This window comes from Larimichthys crocea, chromosome XIII (assembly GCF_000972845.2).
Source record: "Larimichthys crocea isolate SSNF chromosome XIII, L_crocea_2.0, whole genome shotgun sequence".
In the NCBI taxonomy this organism is placed as follows: Eukaryota; Metazoa; Chordata; class Actinopteri; family Sciaenidae; genus Larimichthys; species Larimichthys crocea.
The window spans coordinates 1,755,626-1,774,934 of NC_040023.1; the positions used below are offsets into that span (position 1 = coordinate 1,755,626).

At 39.0% G+C, this 19,309-nt stretch overlaps 1 protein-coding gene across 6 annotated transcripts in view; it reads right to left on the reverse strand.

Annotated features, from left to right (window-relative positions):
• The window catches only part of LOC104931633 (ras/Rap GTPase-activating protein SynGAP), a 40,090-nt gene that overhangs the window by 10,789 nt on the left and 9,992 nt on the right, over positions 1–19,309 (reverse strand). For 3 of the 6 annotated variants that reach the window (XM_019254842.2, XM_019254839.2, XM_019254843.1), the window contains 12 exons: positions 13,963–14,066; positions 13,542–13,663; positions 7,479–7,632; positions 6,888–6,986; positions 6,510–6,770; positions 6,074–6,409; positions 5,801–5,945; positions 5,321–5,465; positions 4,476–4,712; positions 2,778–2,979; positions 1,412–1,602; positions 195–399 (listed from right to left, as the gene is read on the reverse strand). In XM_019254842.2, coding sequence (XP_019110387.1) covers positions 195–399; positions 1,412–1,602; positions 2,778–2,979; positions 4,476–4,712; positions 5,321–5,465; positions 5,801–5,945; positions 6,074–6,409; positions 6,510–6,770; positions 6,888–6,986; positions 7,479–7,632; positions 13,542–13,663; positions 13,963–14,066 — 2,201 coding nt within the window. The remainder of the gene's footprint in view (positions 1–194; positions 400–1,411; positions 1,603–2,777; positions 2,980–4,475; positions 4,713–5,320; positions 5,466–5,800; positions 5,946–6,073; positions 6,410–6,509; positions 6,771–6,887; positions 6,987–7,478; positions 7,633–13,541; positions 13,664–13,962; positions 14,067–19,309) is intronic. The other 3 variants (XM_027286736.1, XM_019254840.2, XM_019254841.2) reach the window with 2 other exon arrangements.

Genomic DNA, 19,309 nt, shown 5'->3' on the forward strand with positions numbered 1-19,309 from the left:
TTTTCTAATATAAATGTGCTAGACATTTGATTATAGTACTTATATGGTATGGTTATGGTACCTATAATAAATGTACGTGCGTATACCCGCAGAGAAGGTTTAAAAAGATGCAGAATTAAGACAAAAATCAGCAAACTGAGCCAAAAAAAAACTGTTCCAGACTTCCATCCTGTTACATTGATGTCACACTGTACCTTTGGATCGGGCTCAGTGATGTCCGAGCTGCTCGTGCAGTATGCGGGGCTGGATCGAGCCAGCGGCGGGCGGGTCACATAGAACACCTCCCTCGACGAGCGGATGTCTCGTTCTGCGTGACGCCTCATGTTCAGGTTAGATGAGAGGGATTCTACAGCTGAGACGCCAGTCGTGGGGGACGGCAGGCGAGAGATGTCTATTGAACTGCAGATACACAACAGAGAGATGTGTTCCAAATGTATGTAATGTACATTCTATCACCTTGTAGAGATCTAACTTTGGTTTGGAACCACTGCTGTCAGGATGCCCATGTCCCATCTACTGTTTTATGTAGTCTGATCAAAATATTATAAGATCAGAAATTTATTCAGGTAAATTTTGATTTCCTGATAGATTTCATGATGGAAACGTATGAATAAATCAAAGCACTTCACATGCTGTCAATCGTTTTTTTTGACCCTGTGCACCTGTCTAGATTTCATGGTTTGAAAGAACTACACACGTTCCGTTATGTAACTGTTGCATAATAAAAACCTGTGGAAAAGCAAAGTGAGCGAGAAGGCGTGACTCCATTCTGTCAGTCACTCCGTAGCCCGATACCTCTGGGATTCGAGCTACGAGGAGCGGCAGGTGTGTGGATCCTCGTGTTGGTTTGAATTTCCAGACGTTTGATCTCTGTTCTCTCACACCTGCCTGCAGCGGATTTAAGTCTTTCACATTCAATTGCATGTTTACAGACTAGTGCATGGTAGGAGGGATTCATAATAGTATAAATACAAAATAAGAGTCTGTCCTCTGATATTACCCATGTTTTTCTCTTACTTAAAGAGTTCTTATTTAAACAGTTACACAATAATGAGAGCAACTGTCTCCTGACAGTAGCAGAGTGCTGAAATGAATTAAAACACAGAGGAAAGAGAGTCTGGGAACAGATGGTGTTAGTAATTACTGATTGATAAAATACTTAAAAAGCCTGAAGAGGTGCATTAGCATTATGGGCTTTTAGAAACACGACAGTGTTTTGTTTTAAGTGACTGGATTCACTCTTCTTGTCTATTCTTGGCCTCACATCCATATCAAACTGTTGCACTATGTGCAATATTTGCAGTTAGGACCACACACATTATCTTGATAAAGTTTCAAATGTGAAAGCAATAGCGCTGCCGTCACACTCCTCGAGGACATGCAATGAAACAAAGAAACCGCAAGAAGATACCTGTTTAAGTCACGCATCATAAGGCTTTGGAAGTCAGAGGACATGAGACGATTGAAAGATGGCCGTGAAAAGAGTCTGTCCTTTGGTCGGTCTGGCTGGTGATTCGTCGGCATGTGGAGCTGCGGGTTCCTCAGGGCGACGCTGATGTCATTCAGCAGCCTCGGTAGGGGTCCAAGTTTGAGAATAGCATCCTGAAAAATTGAAAGGTTTTCAAAATAAAGAACATCCAAAGCCCACATGCCTTAAGGCAGAGGATCTTAACCCCTTTTGTTGCCTCAGGGACTATTTTATCGACAACATTGTAGCAGTTCTGGCAACTCGGGGGAGGCAGAGACCGCCAAAAAAATAAATAAATAAAAGTTAAAATAGGAGGTGAAACTGATCACCTCATGTACTGATGACCTACTTTAGTTCAAAGTCATTTTCCTGTGGTTGTGGGCTTGACAGTGAGGCATCAGGAGGGATGAATCACAGGCAGACAGTGCCAAGTTCAAGGTAGTTACTGCAAAAATAGCCTATGATCTTAACTTATTTTTTCATATTATCATCATTATGATAATATAAAATAGAGTTGCTCTGGTTCAATCTACTGGATGGGCAACAGCTGTGTTGACCCCATTCAGCTGACTGGGTAGCCGTCCAGATGACTAAATCCTTCAGCTTTCAATCATCAGTTACATTCATTCAATCAGCTATCAACTCAATAAATAAGTAAAAAATAGAGCTGATAATAACTTATATGAGGGATATATAAGGGATAAGCTAACATTACCAATAATTAATCGAAGTAGTTTGTTGTTGTTTCACATATTTAATGTTGGTCATGGTACTGGATCGGTACTCACCATCAGCAGCTTATTTTAGGTATCAGAATCTGAATCAGGAGAGGAAAAGTTGGATTGGTGCATCCAATAATAAAACTATTATTCAGCACATTCGGCAGCCCAGTAACAAATGAGTCATGGTTTGTGCCCCGGGGGTTGGAAACCTCTGTTATACACACAGTATGATTCTCTTATTGATTTATAAAATGTCATTCAAAAAACACAGAATACGGCAATTAAAAAGCAGACGACGTTCCACATCTGTCCACCTACTGTGTAAGACAAATTAGGGCCGTGCATAAAATATTGATAACTTTCAATATGTTAAAAATACAGAACAGTGAATTACTTCGAACAATAGTCAAATATGAAAGCATTATTTCCACCTCAGTTTTATGGAGTCGAAGTAATCATGTCAGTCTGTGTGACAGAAAACTGCAGGACCTCATTTTCTAACTCTCTATATTCCTCGCTTAGAGAAAGAAAATCATATTAAATGTTTAATTTAATGTTCCAGCAGCTCATCGTGTTATTCCACCTACCTTGCTGAGCTGGCCCATAACTTCCCACAGTAAGCTGTGGAGCATGGACAATTCTCTGCCGAGGTCAATGTAGCCCTCAAACCCCCCAGCGTTTCCGCCGGTGTCCATGTTAGAAATCTCATAAAGGAACTGCTGCATGGAGCCCCACTCCATCTCCAGGAACTCGTTCATGAAATACATGTATTCCTCCTTGGGTCCAAACCTGCAGAGGCAATAATGACAGCATACATGAAGGCAGAGAAGATGGAAACATACTGCTCAGGGCACCATGGAAGGCTCTAATGTTTACAGTTCAGGAGTGTCGTATATTGAAACTTCTGATGTCGTCCACATATTCATTCTGAGTGTCAACAATATAAGAACAGTGCGAATGTTAACACGCCTATTTTGAGTACTGTCCTGGTTTCAGTCATAGTCAAGATATGATTTATAAAACCTGCTCATTAGTGTTCCTGTTTATCCAAGTCTGTATTAAGGTGTCTGATCATCTGCATCGGTGCAGAATTACCTGTATTAAAACCCTCTTTACATTGTTTACCATCATATTTTTACTTTTTTTGACTGACTACTATGCAACTTGCACCTACAAACCTGTTTTTTGGCAAAAGAACTACAGGTATTAGATCCTGTTTTTTTCTCAAAACCAGGACACAGGCTTTATCTAGGTTTCTCAAAGATGTTTTCATGCACAAAAATCAAATTATATCTGGGATATTAGTGAAATTCATGCCTGAAGGATCAGTCGACCAAATAATCTTAACTCGAGGTCTGCTTACTAGCTTTCAACTGCATCAAACAGTCTTCATCAGACTCAGTTGCCATCACGTGACCTATATAAACAATTTCCCATGTAAAGAAGTGGGTGTGTAAGAGAGAGGGAGATTGTGACCCCTGTGAATAGCCTCTTTGACCTTTGACCAGCTCCTGGTCCTGACTCCTCACATGTGCAGCTGAAAAGCTAGTTGATGGATTCTTTTCATGAATTCATCAGCTAGTTTGTTTTTTTCAATTCATTATGTAGTCTAGAAAACATCAGAAAAAAAAAGTGAGAAACCATTATAACAAAGCCCAATTCCCAAAACCAGAGGTGACTTGTTTTTCCTTTTACCTACTAAAGTCCAAAACACAAACATATTAATTTTGCTATGATATAAAAGAGAGAAAAGCAGCAGAGAAGGAAACATGAACCATGATTTGTTATTTGATACAAATCATGGTATAGATTATTGTAGATTATAACTAAAATAATGTAAAGCGTGAATTTCACTTTACAAATAACCTTCAATAAATTTGATTACATATAATATATGTTCTACATATGTTAAAATATCTATTTATTATACTCTATAGCGAGTATTTTATTCAGTGTAATGAAAAGTAGAGTTTATTAAATTGCCACCAAACTTATTTTTCTATTTAGGTCAGTGGATTTGTTTTAATATTCCAAAAAATGTCCATGAAGAGCACAGAGTGGCGGTAGGAACAAATGTGTTGCAGCTGATAGCCTTGGAGCTCACTGTGGGTGAGTAACAGTTTATACCCTCACAGTCAAAACCGCAAGCCTCTATTTCCGGGATGTTACTCTGTGACATGCATCCCACCTCACACAAGCGTCAATGTCTACAAATCTAAAAATGAACTGAATCAATTAATGTGATGTCGAAGCTCGTGGCTGGAAGAGGACAGATGATGACTCACTTGCTTAAACTGGCCAGGTTCTGCATCACCTTGGCTATGAGAGTGAGTGTGCGGGAGGTGCGTTCAGCAGGGTATTCTTGCATTAGGTTGAACAGGGAGGGGGACATGATGGCTGGGCACATGAAGCGAAGAAACAGAGAGGAGCTGATGAGGCTGTCGGCGAGATCCTCTCTTCCACGCTCAGCACATCTGGCTCTCCATGAGGCAAAAACTTCCTTTAGCTCCCGGGGAAATATGCTGAAACAAGAATATAATTTTATTACCTACTGTCAAGCAGAACAGCAAGAAAAAAAACACAGCATCCCTCAGGAATTCTGCAAGGTCAGGAGACTAAAACATACGGAAAATTACAGGACCGTACCCTGCAGGGTGCAGAATATGTTTATGAAAGCATTTCTGGAACAGTTTTACATGATTTTGATGATTTTACTGGTTATATTATGTGGCATGGACAAAAACATCTACAGTAAATAATAAAAAATCATGTTGTAATTGATTTATTTATATTTTAATATCAGGAGTTTGCAGAAAGAAAGATTTTATATTGTTATTACTTTGGAAAGAAAAGATGTTTTGTCAATTGGAAAGATAAAATTTTATGTTTTTCCCGTGGTGCTGCACATTCTTCCTGTGTCAAATCTTATTTTTTTCACTTTCACACACAAATGTCAGAAAGGTGAGACATTTTTGACACACATAAAGTGAGTGGAGTGGACCAAAGTGGAGTGGACCAAAATGGACGCCAAACAGAGAGTTGCACTTTAGACCCTACATGGCACCAAACACACATGCATATACACATTTTCTGAGGGTTGTAAATAGAATAAAAAAATTAAAAAACTGACCAGAGAGAGTTGATAATCTTGCAAAGTAACAGCTCACAACACATGCGAAGGTTGGCTTGATGGTCAGCGAGGACTGACGGTGGGACACGCATGGGATCCACCTCACAGTTCTCCTCAGACTCGTACAAGGCTCGAATGAAGTCACCTGCAAGTGATCGATATATAAAAAGTTCAGCCAGATGCATCAGGAGGACACAATTTTACAATTTTCCTCTCACGAGGGACAGAATAAATGTCATCATGGTAACAGTGTAGGATGATTACTAACCAATTTGTTAGCCAGTGGCTGTTTGGAGGAAGTCAATATTAAAACTTATAAATTTAAATCTACAGGTTTTGTAATAATTGGGATATACCATGAAATGATGACTGATCTTTATTTTATTTTATTTTAAACAATGCTGGAATTTAGCCTAGTCTGACACACTTCAGGCAGCCGTAGATACCACAGGGATGTCTATGTATCTGCAGCAGTCTCACCTATAGCTTCCTTGAGGTATCTGTGACCTATCAGTTTGAGGTACTCTTCCACAGCCTTCGTAGCCAGCGTGTTCTCTCGAAAGATCAAGTGCTCACGGTCCATGAATCGATCCACCTCACACATGGCCATGTCAGACAGGAACTCCTGAGTAGAGATTACATTTTCAGTTCAGATCAAGGAAATAATACTTCTAGTGACAAAACAAACCTACGGATCATAAAGGGAGCTGAGAGACATGAACAGCATTTGAGCCCCTTTGTTTACTCGTTTACCTTTGTCTTCCCTGTGCTTTGAAGGATGTGCACCAGAGCAAAAGCCACCTCCTCTTTGCTTTTCACACTCAACAGCGGCTCCAGAACTGCACACAGTGTTCGGTAGTTGTTGGTAATGTACTCCGCAAACTCCTTGTACAGCTCCATCGGGAGGATGTTCATTGTCTGGTAGCGAGACTTGACACGTAGTGAGGCGTTGATCACTTTGGCACTTCCAACACCACCGCTTTTGGCCAAGACACTGGACTGTATCACTGGGTACCACTGCTCAACGAACTGCCGGCCCGTGATGCTGGAGATGGGGATGCTGACAAGACCCAGATATGTGCTTTTCTCCTGGATTACCAAACAAAACAGCATTTTATTTTTTAAAATTTGTTGCACAATAAATAATAAATAATGGTTTTCTGACCCAGATCAACACAGGATATGTTACCTTGCGTCTTTTTTTGTCAGTTTCCTTGTAAAGGTGCAAACGAAGGCTACGAATGGTAGGCAAATTGTTAAATTCAAAATGCTCGCCCCAGAAGACGGTGTCAGTCCGGGGTTTGCTGGTGGTGCGTGCGTACAGCATGTCATCCAGACACAGCTCACAATAGTAACGTTTCTTAGCCGGAAGGTCTCGAGCTTCAATGATCCACAACTTGAGCACATTGTCTACCCGTCTGCTGTTGTCCTGAAAGTGAAACGAGGAGTTCTATTACTGCATTATAACAGTCCTTATCTACATCAGTTCGTAATGGTGCACCCTGGGTCCTGTGATGACATAGCAGGCAACGGTCAGATCATTCGGAGAAAATTCTATTGTATCTACCTTGTTCGGTTTGACAGCTCGTTGCAGATTTTCAATCCACTTATCTCTTTCTGAAGCTGATCTGCAGGCAAAACATTTTGTCCCTGAACTGGTGGTCACCTGCAAACAATAATAAGGTTTTAGCATATTCATTATTATGAAATATTCCTTATATGGCTGGGAGTAATTGATACTTTTTATATTATAATTGAACACAATTTTTTTCACTATCATTTCAAACTGTTTTTTTTCTTGTTTTGATTAATCGTTTCTCAAAAGCCCAAGACAACATCTTGAAAATTGCTTATTTTATCCACAACGTTAATTAATTAATTAATGGATTAATCAGATTAAAGACTCAAAATTGATGAGCTGGAACCAGGAAACAAGGACAACTAATCAACTGTTGGCTATTAATGTTCTGTCATCTATCATTTAAGAGGAAATTCCTTAAACCACCCGGTTCATCCATCTCATCCATAGAGAGCTAAGAGGCGGCTTTGTAGTGGCGCCCTCAGAACATTCTGACAAATTGAATTCAAAATTCAGCAGAAGTTAAGTTGAATTCGGGTGAAAGTAGGAAGAATAAAACATTTATAAAACATAGAACACCTCAAAGCAGTACTCTTGTCCTAAAATGCTAGAGTGGACAGGTTTGATTATGGCCTCCTCATCCAAAACTAAGTCCAAAGCCTCCGCAGCACTGCTTGGAGAAAGTAGGGATTCATGGGAGTGGGATTCTTTGAAACTCTGCATCAGTCGAGTCCTGGTGAGAGGAGGAGAAGAAGAAGAAGAAGGGATGTATTTAATTTAGAATCCAGATAATCATTGTGCTTTATATATTGATTATATTGATCTTTAGATAAACAATACAGAAATGACTTCATACAATAAAAAATGAGTCACTCCAACTGCAATTTCTGTATGATCTGATCCTTTTATAATGAGTTTATAGGAAAGTTAAGACTACCAGATTTTCAGTTCTGCCGTTTGCAGTTTGGTCTGTTGACACATGTGACTCATACTGCATGTTGGGTTATTTCCCACAGTGTCTCAGCTTGTGGTGTGAAAATACAATTCTTTAATTTCCTATGACTACACATGAATTTAAATTAAATGTTGGTGGTGGCCACTATGTAAATAGGAGAAAATGTAAACCACGTAAAGTGGTACAGTGGGGCTAGTCTGTAGAAGTACTGTAATATTAAGTTATAAAAAGACACACAGGTTATGTCTGATCGAAGGGTAACCTTTAGAAGAGGTCAGCTCTATCAAGAAGAAGAGGGAGAAGTGGAAGCAAAAAGCAAAGAAGTGAGTCAAGGCTGTCTCCCAGGCGAGGTAAAGTCAGTACTCAGACAGAACTACGTACTTGGTCAGCCGGATAAGAAGGCAGACTCATACTTTGTCTGTTAAACATAAAGCTACAACTAGCAGCCAATTTGTGTATAAGCATAGCTTAGCATGACGACTGGTTACCATGGACCGCAAAACGCATCTGAACAAGGGGGCGCCATAATTTCAAGTCACGCGGAGGGGGGGGCATATGCATTGAACCAGACAATATTAGTGATGTAATAAATAATGTTGCGGAGCACTTTTTTTATTCCAACACCACACAGTCACATCTACAGTACATGCATGATGAACACACACACATGCTTGCTCAGATTAACCCCTCTGACCCCACTCTGACATTCACACACAACAAGCCAAGCCTATTTAGACACAAACGCACAAAAAAAAAAAAAAAAAAATCAGATATTGACTCTCTTCAATTTCGCAGGTACTGCAGCCAGCATTTTGGCAGGTAACCGCCATTAGCTTGCGACAACACTCGCACATGATGTAGTTATTAAACAATGCACACTAATTTTTAAAATCAAAATGCAGCAGTCAGTCAGTTTTTTTATCGGCAGCAGTTGGTGAGAGTGCGTGAAGGTGTGTGCTGACTAGTATTGTTTGGCTCGTAAAAACACAGATACAACTTAGGCTTTTATTCATATGAAATAGTTTGTCAGAGTACAAAAGTTACCCGGGCCGTGGCCCCTATGGCCCCCCCCAGTTCCGCAGTCTATGCTGGTTACAAAGAGTAGCAACCAAATACCAGCTCCTCTAAAGCTTAACACATTCTAATTTGTTTAATTCACATAAAAACCTTCATGTAAAAATGAAAGTTGTGGTTTTACTGGGGCTCAGCTTGTTAAAGATCACTCTAAAACATAGTTATATTGTAGTACTGCATTTTATATTCTGTGCCATATTATGTAAATATAAACTGGACCATTAAATATGAGGCTACAGCCAGGAAATGTTTAACACCAGAAGCTGGGAAAACAGCACATAACATTAATTATCATTAATTATCATATTATATATAGATATATAGATAGATGTCATTTTAGAGGATGGACTACCATGTTTTGAGCTATTGCTTTAGATTTTTCTCACTTTGGACAGAGTCAGGCCTTTCCCCTGTTTACAGTTTTATCCTAAGTTAGCTAACTGTCTGCTGACTGTAGCTTCATATTTAACAGAGTATGACAGTGGTATCAAACTCTCGTGAACAAGCGTATTTCTCGAAATATTGAACTATTCCTTTAAGATGTTCTGAAGAAGAAGAATTCATTGAAATATGGAGTTCATCTGCAATGGAAAACTGGAACTAGCTATCTTCATTATTAACACAGGCCGTGAACATGAGAGAACATGAGGGAATAGGAAAATGCAGCAGCTTTGAAGAAACACCTAATAACTTTACAGCTGATGAGGAGCACTAATTTAAGGCCAGATTGAATGTCAATAAGCGGTGCGGTGAATCGTCTGGTTTGAGGAGATGACAATGGCACTGCAGAATGAAGTACATGAAAAATGCTTTTGGTAAACCGACTTGGCAGCAAAGGTACAGCAGCTGCGTTGGAAAGCTAGAGTGTGAAGTTGGACACTGAGGGTTTATAGCAAAGTCAACTTAACACTACTGAGTGAATTAAATGTGTGTGGGTTGAACTCAAAGCAGGCTGTGAAGGCAGCTGTCTGAGGCAGTGGTGGGAGCTGGAGAACAGCTGTGGTTAGAGGGTAGAGCACACTGACTGAGACAGAAAGTCCCTTTAACCCTAACACCATTAAACTACCCCATCACCTCCTTTCAGTGCTGCCTCCAGACAACCCCTTGGGTCAATATATAATTTACTTTAACGTTAGAAATGGGTTTCTGCATTTTAAAACAAAGGACCCTTTGCAAAACAACACACTTCACATTGAGCACCGGACATCTACACCTGCCCTAAAAATGTCCATTACGCGTCTCTGGTGGCGGCAGGAAAGTGTTACCGTCAGCATTACATTTGTACTTTCTGCCTCTCTCTCTCTACTTCTTTACATTTCCCATATGCGCGTCATGACTGGATTGTGTGAGGGCTGCATAAAATTTTGATCACAATGCAAGCCAGAATCTTTCGGGATGCGACCTCAAGTCAGAATACAAAACAAGAAAAAGCTATTGAGAGCCTCTAGAGCTGCAAGCAGAACAGAACGCACACTAACATGATAAATGGGTATAATGTAGGTATAATGTAATTCTAGTTATTTTACCAGGATATCCTGCAGACCTCTGAAAATAATAATAATTTTAATTTTAATTAATTTTAACAAAATAATATTCATGACAGTTTTAGGTCTTTCATGTCATAATAATACAATCCTGAATAAACAAATGGAGAAACATAACGGATGAAGATACTTCCGCACAGTTAAGGCATGGACGACAGGAGCTTCAGTCACAACAACTGCTCAACTGGCTAGTGTTTCAATAGGAAAAGTGATTAAAGTGACCAGATGTTGTGCATTAGTGAGATATGTGCGCAAAACCATTTGGGTAACTCTTCTTCAGTTGGCTGAGAATGCCAACTGGGCTGCAGTGCATAAACCCCTCATTACAAAGATGAATGCGCATTTGAGAATTCAGTCACGCAAAAAACATCGGCACTGGTCGACTGAGATATGGGGGAAAAAACAAGAGGGAAGGGCCGAAACAAGTCAAAAGATTTTCTCAGCGATCTCCTTCATCCTATGATGAAACATTTCTATCCTGATGGTGGTGGTTTCTTTCAAGAGGACAATGCCCCCTGTCCATATGGCACAAGGAGTCACTGAATGGTTTGATGAGTATGAACATGATATGCTATGGCCTTCGCAATCATCATTTCTCAGCACAATAGAACACCTACGGGAGGTTTTGGATGGAGGATGAAAGATTCTAACTTCTGTTTCACTGACATTAAAGACACCATCATTAGGTCGAGATATAGAAACCGAAGGCAGCAAAGTTAATCTTAAGTTTGTTAGCATTAGCTAACATTAGCCACCATAGGTTTTTAGTCATAGCAGATCAAGTAAGGCTTTAACAGGACAACATGAGTATGCTAAAATCATTCATTCAAGCCTGGGGTGTTTATGGTCTGTAGAGAGAGTGGTCTTATGGTATTTTAGATGGCTGAATCGCATCTTTTACTCAGTAAAGGAATCCTCCTAATACATTTTTTTTCTCGATATCTTCAAGTTAGTCACTACAAGGAAAATTGCCCACATTTTAAGTTCACCCCTAGCACTCATCCTTTTCCTGAAAATCTCTTGAATACTCTCTCCGAAGCAGTTAGTGTCAAAAATTGTGAACTGAACTGGGCCAGAGACTTGAATTCAATGATATCAGCAGAGCTCTGGGAAGAAGCAATGTCACGGGCTCATTGTTGTTCTATCAGCTAATGCTACAGGCTAATTCGGCAGAAGGTGATGCATGGACTACATTATCAAACCTAACCAGTGTCTCCTAAATATGATAGTATTAGTGATCTTTAGCACATCTATTCTGGTTTTGCTCTACATTACATAGCTTTAGGGCGGCTGTGGCGTGGAGGCAGAGTGGGTCGTCCACTAACTAAAGATACTGAACCCCAAATTGCTCCTGAAGGCTGTGCCATGCTGTGTGAATGTGTATGAATGGTTAGCTCCTCAGACTGTTGGCAGTTCAGTGTATGAATGTGTGAATGGGTGAATGAGATATGTAGTGTAAAAGAGCTTTGAGTGGTCGAAAGACTAGAAAGGCGCAGTCCATTTACCATTTAGGACTGCAATTTTTGAGTGCAGACTGCTTTGCAACTAGGAATGGTGGTTGCTAAGAAACTTATTCTCCTGACCTGGAAGTCTACAACTCCCCTCTGCTTTGCACACTGGCTCAAGAAAATCTGACTATTGTATAATGTCTATTATACAAATGACAAAACTGCGTCTGAGCAAACCCAGAATAGATTTGAGAGATCATGGGGTCCTTTCTTGACACAGTGTCACAACCACATACACTCTGACTTGCGTTCGGTGTTTGATTAGATTAATTTATTCATTAATTCCTGAAATTCTGTTTGGACAGAATATCTTGTGAACTGTCTGGCAGCCGTTTTGTTGTGTTCTGTTTTGGTTCAGTGTCATATTTACTTTTTCTTGATTTTTTTGTTTGTCCTTTTAAATATAGTCTATGTGAAAACCTGCAAATTGCAAATAAAATATAAAAATAAAACAGGAAAACATGGAAGAGGCTATTGAAGAGCAGAAGGTTGTGACTCACTCACTGCTTATGAATTCAGCCTTTTGAGAGGAAGAATTTGATATATTTTTTTTCAAAAGCTGAAACTGTCTTTCCTCAAGCCAATTGTGAGGCTAAAAATACATCACACAAACAGGACAGAGGGACAATTTCACACAATAAGAATAAATCAATAAATTGTCATGAACACTATCAGTACCTTCTGCAATATTCTGCCTTAATACAATGCACTATAATTACACAAGCTATACAATGCACTATAATTACAGCACACAATCAGCTTGGCCTAGAATAAGAGGCAACCTTGAAGCTAGGTATTGAGTTTAGCAATGTCCATGCTGGCTGCAGCTCAAAAAGAGACGGTGAAGTGAGAGGTTTCCACACAGAAGCAATTCTATGTGTAAGGTAGTCGCAGCAAACCCACTAAAGTAACACTCACAAAGCAGCACAGCAAGCATTTAAGCAAGAACCCATTTCATTGTTATTGCTTGAGTAGTGCTCAAAGCTCAAAGCTGCTCCTGATCTAAGTACATAAAAAGACTTATTTAAGTTACATGTACTCTACTACATGCTACTGCATGTCATCTTTGTAATGACTGAGGGGCAGGGCAGTGCAGGTCTGATGGGATTCCAGCTGGGAACATTTGTTGCCTCTTTCACCCTTTCTTTGCCTTCTTCTTGCCTCCCACTGTCAACAATCAAGTAGAGACAAAATGCCAAAGCAAAATGTTTATGGTCCCTGGTTCTTTGTGCATGGTGTTAGCGTATTCTCCTCGGGTTTGCGTGGGTTTCCACTGGGATCGCAGAATCCCCACTGTGATTATCTGTATGTTTTATTTTGTTTTGATCTCATAATTACTGCAAGATCTCGCCACCACACAGACTGTAACATGCATGTAACAGGCGTGCCTTATGTCTGCTAATCTTGGATTACCACATGGGATCTCTACAAGACAAATTTAACAATCACAATGAAACAGTCATAGTTAGGAATATATTTCTGGCAACCTGTTCACAGCGTTTTAGTGGCTTTTGCCCGATACATGCTGGGACAGGCTCCAACCCCCACATGATTTACTTACCTCTCTTGGTCAGCACTACGGAACCGGGGCAAAATCATCTGTCTGAAGCTGCTGGTCCGGTCCAGTTTGGGTTGACTTTTGGCCCTCTTGATGGAGCCCTTCAGCCTTCGATTGAGAAAACTCTGAAGATTCAACAAGGGAATATAGGGGGAAAAATATAATTAGAGAAGTGTAAAACCACCCAACAGTTGGAATATAATACAATCAAAAAATAAATCATTTACTAGCAAGCTTAGCCAGAAACTAATTATAAAAATGTATCTATGAAAGTGTAAACTCTCCATCAAGCATCACATTCCCTAATGGGAATTTACAATATCTGACTGAGCCAAAAAACTAAACAAAACAGTGAGTATGTGTTTTCTATGAGCTGAATGAGCTTATAGGTGCCATATACTTGCATCAGGAGAGTGTGACAGACCTTTATTTTACTCACCGGCTGTCTGAAGGGCTGTGGGGTGGCATTGGGAGGGGTTTCCATGCTTGACTGTCTTACAGAGGCAAAACTTGCCCTGCGAGATTGGTCTATGAGAAAAGAGTGCAGACATGAAAGTCATTATAGCTCAGTGAATGAAAGCAGCTGTTCAATTTACTAAATGTATCAATTTAATTCATATAAAAAATTTTTTACATCTAAATCCTGATACAGCAGCACAATAAATATACAAAAGTCAGCATGATAAAAGAGCATGTTGACTTTTGGATTACACCAAAATGCTGTGAATATTAAAATTTTGTCTGAACTGTGCAAACTGGGCCAGAAATGACAATGAGTCTGGTTAACAGGCTGTTAAGTTATGGCCAAAACTGATCATGTTGCTGAAGGAGCTGTAATAAATTCCCATCAAATTTTGCGAGATTGCTCAGACTTCCTCTGTGTTCGTTCTCATCTAAAGTAGGTAGCAATTACACAATGTGTTCAATGATTATGCCGATTTAATGTCAAATGGGTCACACCTACTTTTTGTTTGCTGACAAGCAGCAGTCACATTAAGTTTGATTGACAATTACCAGTGCTGGTACAATTACAAAGTGCTCTGACACTCTTGTGAGGTTTTAAAACAACATGAGGTCACAAACAATATTACAGATTTGATGATGTAATAACAAAATGTCCTTTGAAATAGGTCACAAAAGGAATGAAACACATTAGTACAATATTGCATGATTACTTCATAAAGGGTATAACTGCTTAACGGATCATGTAATTATAAATTATAAAATCATTTGAACTTAAACAGTTATTTATAAGTTATTTAAGTCTTAAATAAATAAATAACCTTAAATAACCCAAATCTTAAATAACCTAAACTATGTTGAACCCTATATGAGATCATAACCAATAGCAACCAATAATGCAATAATATTGGCCATTTTAAATGTACTAAAGCCAATACTGTAATAACCTGCCAATAATGTAATGAAGTTTTTGAGCCAATAATGTAAAACATTTTACCAATAATGTAACAAGTTATTACATTATTGGCTGGTTATTATGTTATTGGCGTAGCATTAAAAAAATACTTTGAGAATGTAATAACTGTAGCTGATAATGTAATAATGCATGAATAGGACTGAATTTCATGGAAGTAAAAGATTATTTTGCAGTTTTTGTGCAGTTTGTTATCAAAAATAGATATAGTGCATAGCATAGTCGTCTTATTCTTCTTATTCTCAAGGGTACATACTATGCAGCACTCTCTCTCCTTAATTATGGTTGTAAGTTTGAGAATTATTAATTGTACAAAATCTTTATTTATAATATAGTTTTTTTGCTTAAATATGTACATTCATAATTATCATGTATGGAGGAATATTAATTAATCATTTACTGTGAAGTGTGGTAGTTAGATCGCTGAGTAGAATGTGCTAGAATACAGGAAGAGAACAGTGATGTGATAAGGTAATAATGTATGTATCATTTTTTTATTATTATCATTTTATTTTCTGGATAGAAAATGACACACAGAATTGCTGAGTTGATTGGATTTTATTTTCAGTGGCGAGACCATGGGTCAGGTCAAAGGATTTGTTTTTAATGCTACACCAATAACATAATAATTTATTACATTCTTGATATGTTATTACGTTATTGGCTTTATTAAATTTAAAAAGGCCAAAATGATTATGTTATTGGCAGGTATTACATTATTGAACGTTATTACATCATTGGTTGCAACACTTTTTATTCAGCCTTTGTCATTACTTTGCAGCTGCTTTAGTCTAGGGATGCACCAATTTATCGGCCAAACATCAATATCTCTATTCACCTTATTGACTGACATCGGCCTATCAGCACAGTGACTGATGACAGATGATGTTTTTCTGTCGTGTCGAATCAGTTCTACGCTGGCTAAATGTTGTGTTGTTTGGTCCAACATGGACCTTCGTTTTCCAGCACTGGCACAAATACCAATGTGCTCCAGGCACCAGCACGGACAGTCACTGACTGTTCAGCTCTGCCTCACAGAAATAGACTGAGCTGCAACAAGGCAGAGACACTTATCTAACAAGAAAAAGGACATCGGTATCTTTCAAATTGTTATTTTTAACATCAGTATCGGCACAGAATTTCCCAATCGGTGCATCCCTTTTTTGGTCCCATATAGAGGGGGAAATAAGATTCAAACATGACAAACACATAATAATCACAAACAAGCTTTTAGCACATTAACAATGCAGAGTATCAGGTGCAGGTGAAGCTCACCAACAAGGACAGACAGCTACAGCCTCCAAAGAACCACAACGAACAACAGTGTGACAGTCTGAAAGACACTTAGACGCTATTCATCATCCTTCCAAGGGGAAACTGTTCGTAACAAGAGCCGGTGGGAATGACGCAAAAAACCTGATGACCAAATATACTGGACCTCTACAGTATATGGTGGAAAAAGTACTATGCGCAAATGAGTCATCATGAACCCTATGTGTTTGTCTGACATGTTCAGACTCTGGAACATGGTGGTGGATCTATAAAGGTATAGACACCTGTCTGTAGGGAATCAGATCTGATGTTTTCTCTACATGACTGTGTGTTGGCTAAGAAAGATGCACAGGGGCCACACACTCTGAAATCTTTATACCTCTATACAAACAAGAGAAATACTAGAGGGGTTTTATGAGCAGCAGAAACAAGGCCCTGTATGACTCAATCACCAAATCTGTGAACTTTATATGTAAATTTCCTCCCTCTTTCTTTTCACTTGAAAAATTGTCATATTTCCTAGCCTGGTTCCAGACCTGTGAATCACCACCCACACGTCCAATTTGTTTAATGCATCTGGTATCATCTGCTTTGATGGCTGTTTCCCCCCGGTTAGAGAAACAATCTCCTAATCAAGAGTTTAGTAGGCAGGATAAAGACGTTGGGACGTTATGGCTGGTTAGCTACCTAACTACATTTGTTGTGAAAAAAAAAAAAAGCGTGGACGAGATTGGTGTCGCTGTACAAGTTGATTCGGGTCAAGAAATATAAATATAAAGTTGATAAGTGTAAAAAACTGCTCTTGGAAACCACTACTGCAGCTTCTACGCCACTTTCTATAGATAGATTTCCATAGATTAGGGCAAAAAATAAATCCCATTTTACAAGAGATCAGATAAAATGGACAGGATGAATTAAAAAATAAACCATAATGGCAATTCAGGCTGATTATCAGACTACAAATTTCCATTAAACATAGTTCAGGGTTGGGGAATGAAGCATGTCTAAAACTAAAACGTGCCCATTACTTGAAGCCAAAGATGATTGCTTTATCCTTGGTTGTAAAATACAGCCACATTTTAGCATATTCATATTTTGTTACACATTTTTAAGCAGGTTGCATCATCAAAATCACACATCATACATTTGATCATTTCAAGTGTGGCATAAAATGTCACTGATTCATCCATAGGTCAGTCTCTTAAAGCCAAACACGTGATATTTCCTGTTGATATTCACTCTGGTCATCTATTTTTGTCTGTGATTGATCTGTGGGAGCAAATTTTTTTTTTTTTTTTTTTAGAAATTACCCATTACCCAGAGGAGCTGTTTGCAGCAGAGAATCAAGACACTCTGTCATCCTATGATTTCCTTGCTCCCAAAGCCTGTAAATAGGCTACTCTCCAGGTTCTATTCTGAATCCCAGCTAATTGTTTGGTATCCATGGAAACAACTCCAAGGGCTTCTACTTGAACTGTAGAAGATATTGGCACACAACTGCACAATAAAGATGAAAAAAAACGCTAAGTTACACGCTGCAAAAACACTGTGGTTCTGGTACCAAACGTGAGTGAACTGATCAGACCTATCGGCTGCCCGCGAGGGGAATCATCCTCAACTGAAGGAAAACATTTCTTCTGTGCCTCATGTGTGTCTGAAGCCTGACACTTCTGACAGAGCTATGACTGAATGAGCCTGCGGAGAAATATTTAGCATATTTTCAATTTTTAACATCAACGCCACTAAAACAGTCACCTGCATCATGTGGTGCTTTAAGTAAACGTGACATATTAAAACACATGGATGTGTTCACACGGGCTATTCTGAATGTAAATTGCTGTCAGGATGGAGTGTGTGGGTGGCAACAGCCTCTAGCTAACTGTGATACAGAGGGAAAGAAAGACAGAAAGAGGAAGACTGTGAGTGGGTGTTGGAGAAACATACTCAACCTTTAGCATATATCTCTTTATTAATACACATTTAGAAACTTTGGTCTTTTTTAAATAAACTGAATTCAATCATAATCCTTTTAGACTTTAGACTGTTACAGACAAAAACTAGAGGAAGTATAAGGATACAATCTCTCAAACTAAATCATCATGACATAAGCCTCCCCATCAAATACAAACTATAAATTGCTTTTTAATAACCATGAAATCTTACAGTAGCTTTTCATTTACTGAAAAGAAAGGCACTTAATGTAACCCTAGTTTTAATTCAACCCTTGGCCCGTGATCATCAAACAATCATTACTGAAACTACAACTAGGGATGCACCGATCTGATGCACCAATAATGACCTTATTATTATGACAAGACAGATCCACATAAATAACATTTACATCAAAAGTTTCATAAAACAATTCAGTGGTTCTGCCAGCAGTTGCATTCATTTAGTCCTAACCCAAGACTTAACAAACACTGCTCCATAGTAGGCTAGGTTCAGGTGTACGGTTAGTGTTAGTGTTAGGTATTAGGGGTTACCATAAATCCACAGCCATGCTAGTGGCTCTGCTAGGCTGCTGCTGTTACAACAGTGGTTAGAGCTAAATTAAAGTTTAATGCACATCTGATTTTGCATGTTTTAGATCACTTCCTGTAGGTATAAAGGCATTAGGAAACTGCTGAAACAGTATACACAGCCACAATGCTAATGTTTATTATGGTCACCATCTTAGTTTAGCATGTTAGCATGCTGCTAGTAAAAAATCTGGTTAAAAGTATATAGGCTATACCTAATTTGTACCCAGTAATGTTTAAAATTTTGATGTGATGATGAATAAAAAGTGAAGGGATCACCAAAGTTATTACATCCTGAGGATGCCATTTATGTACTAAATTTCATAGTGATCCATTCGATGGACATGTCAGGGAGAACTGCAAATACCAACAGTGTAGTGCCATCTGACAGTGGTCATTGGGATTCATCCTCTGGGGACCAAGAGTGTCTGTACATAATTTCATGGCTATTCTAACAGCTGTGGAGATAATTCAGCCTGGATCAAAGTGGTGGATCAAATCCATCAACAGACAGAGCACTATTGCAGCCATAGAGTCAATGTGCA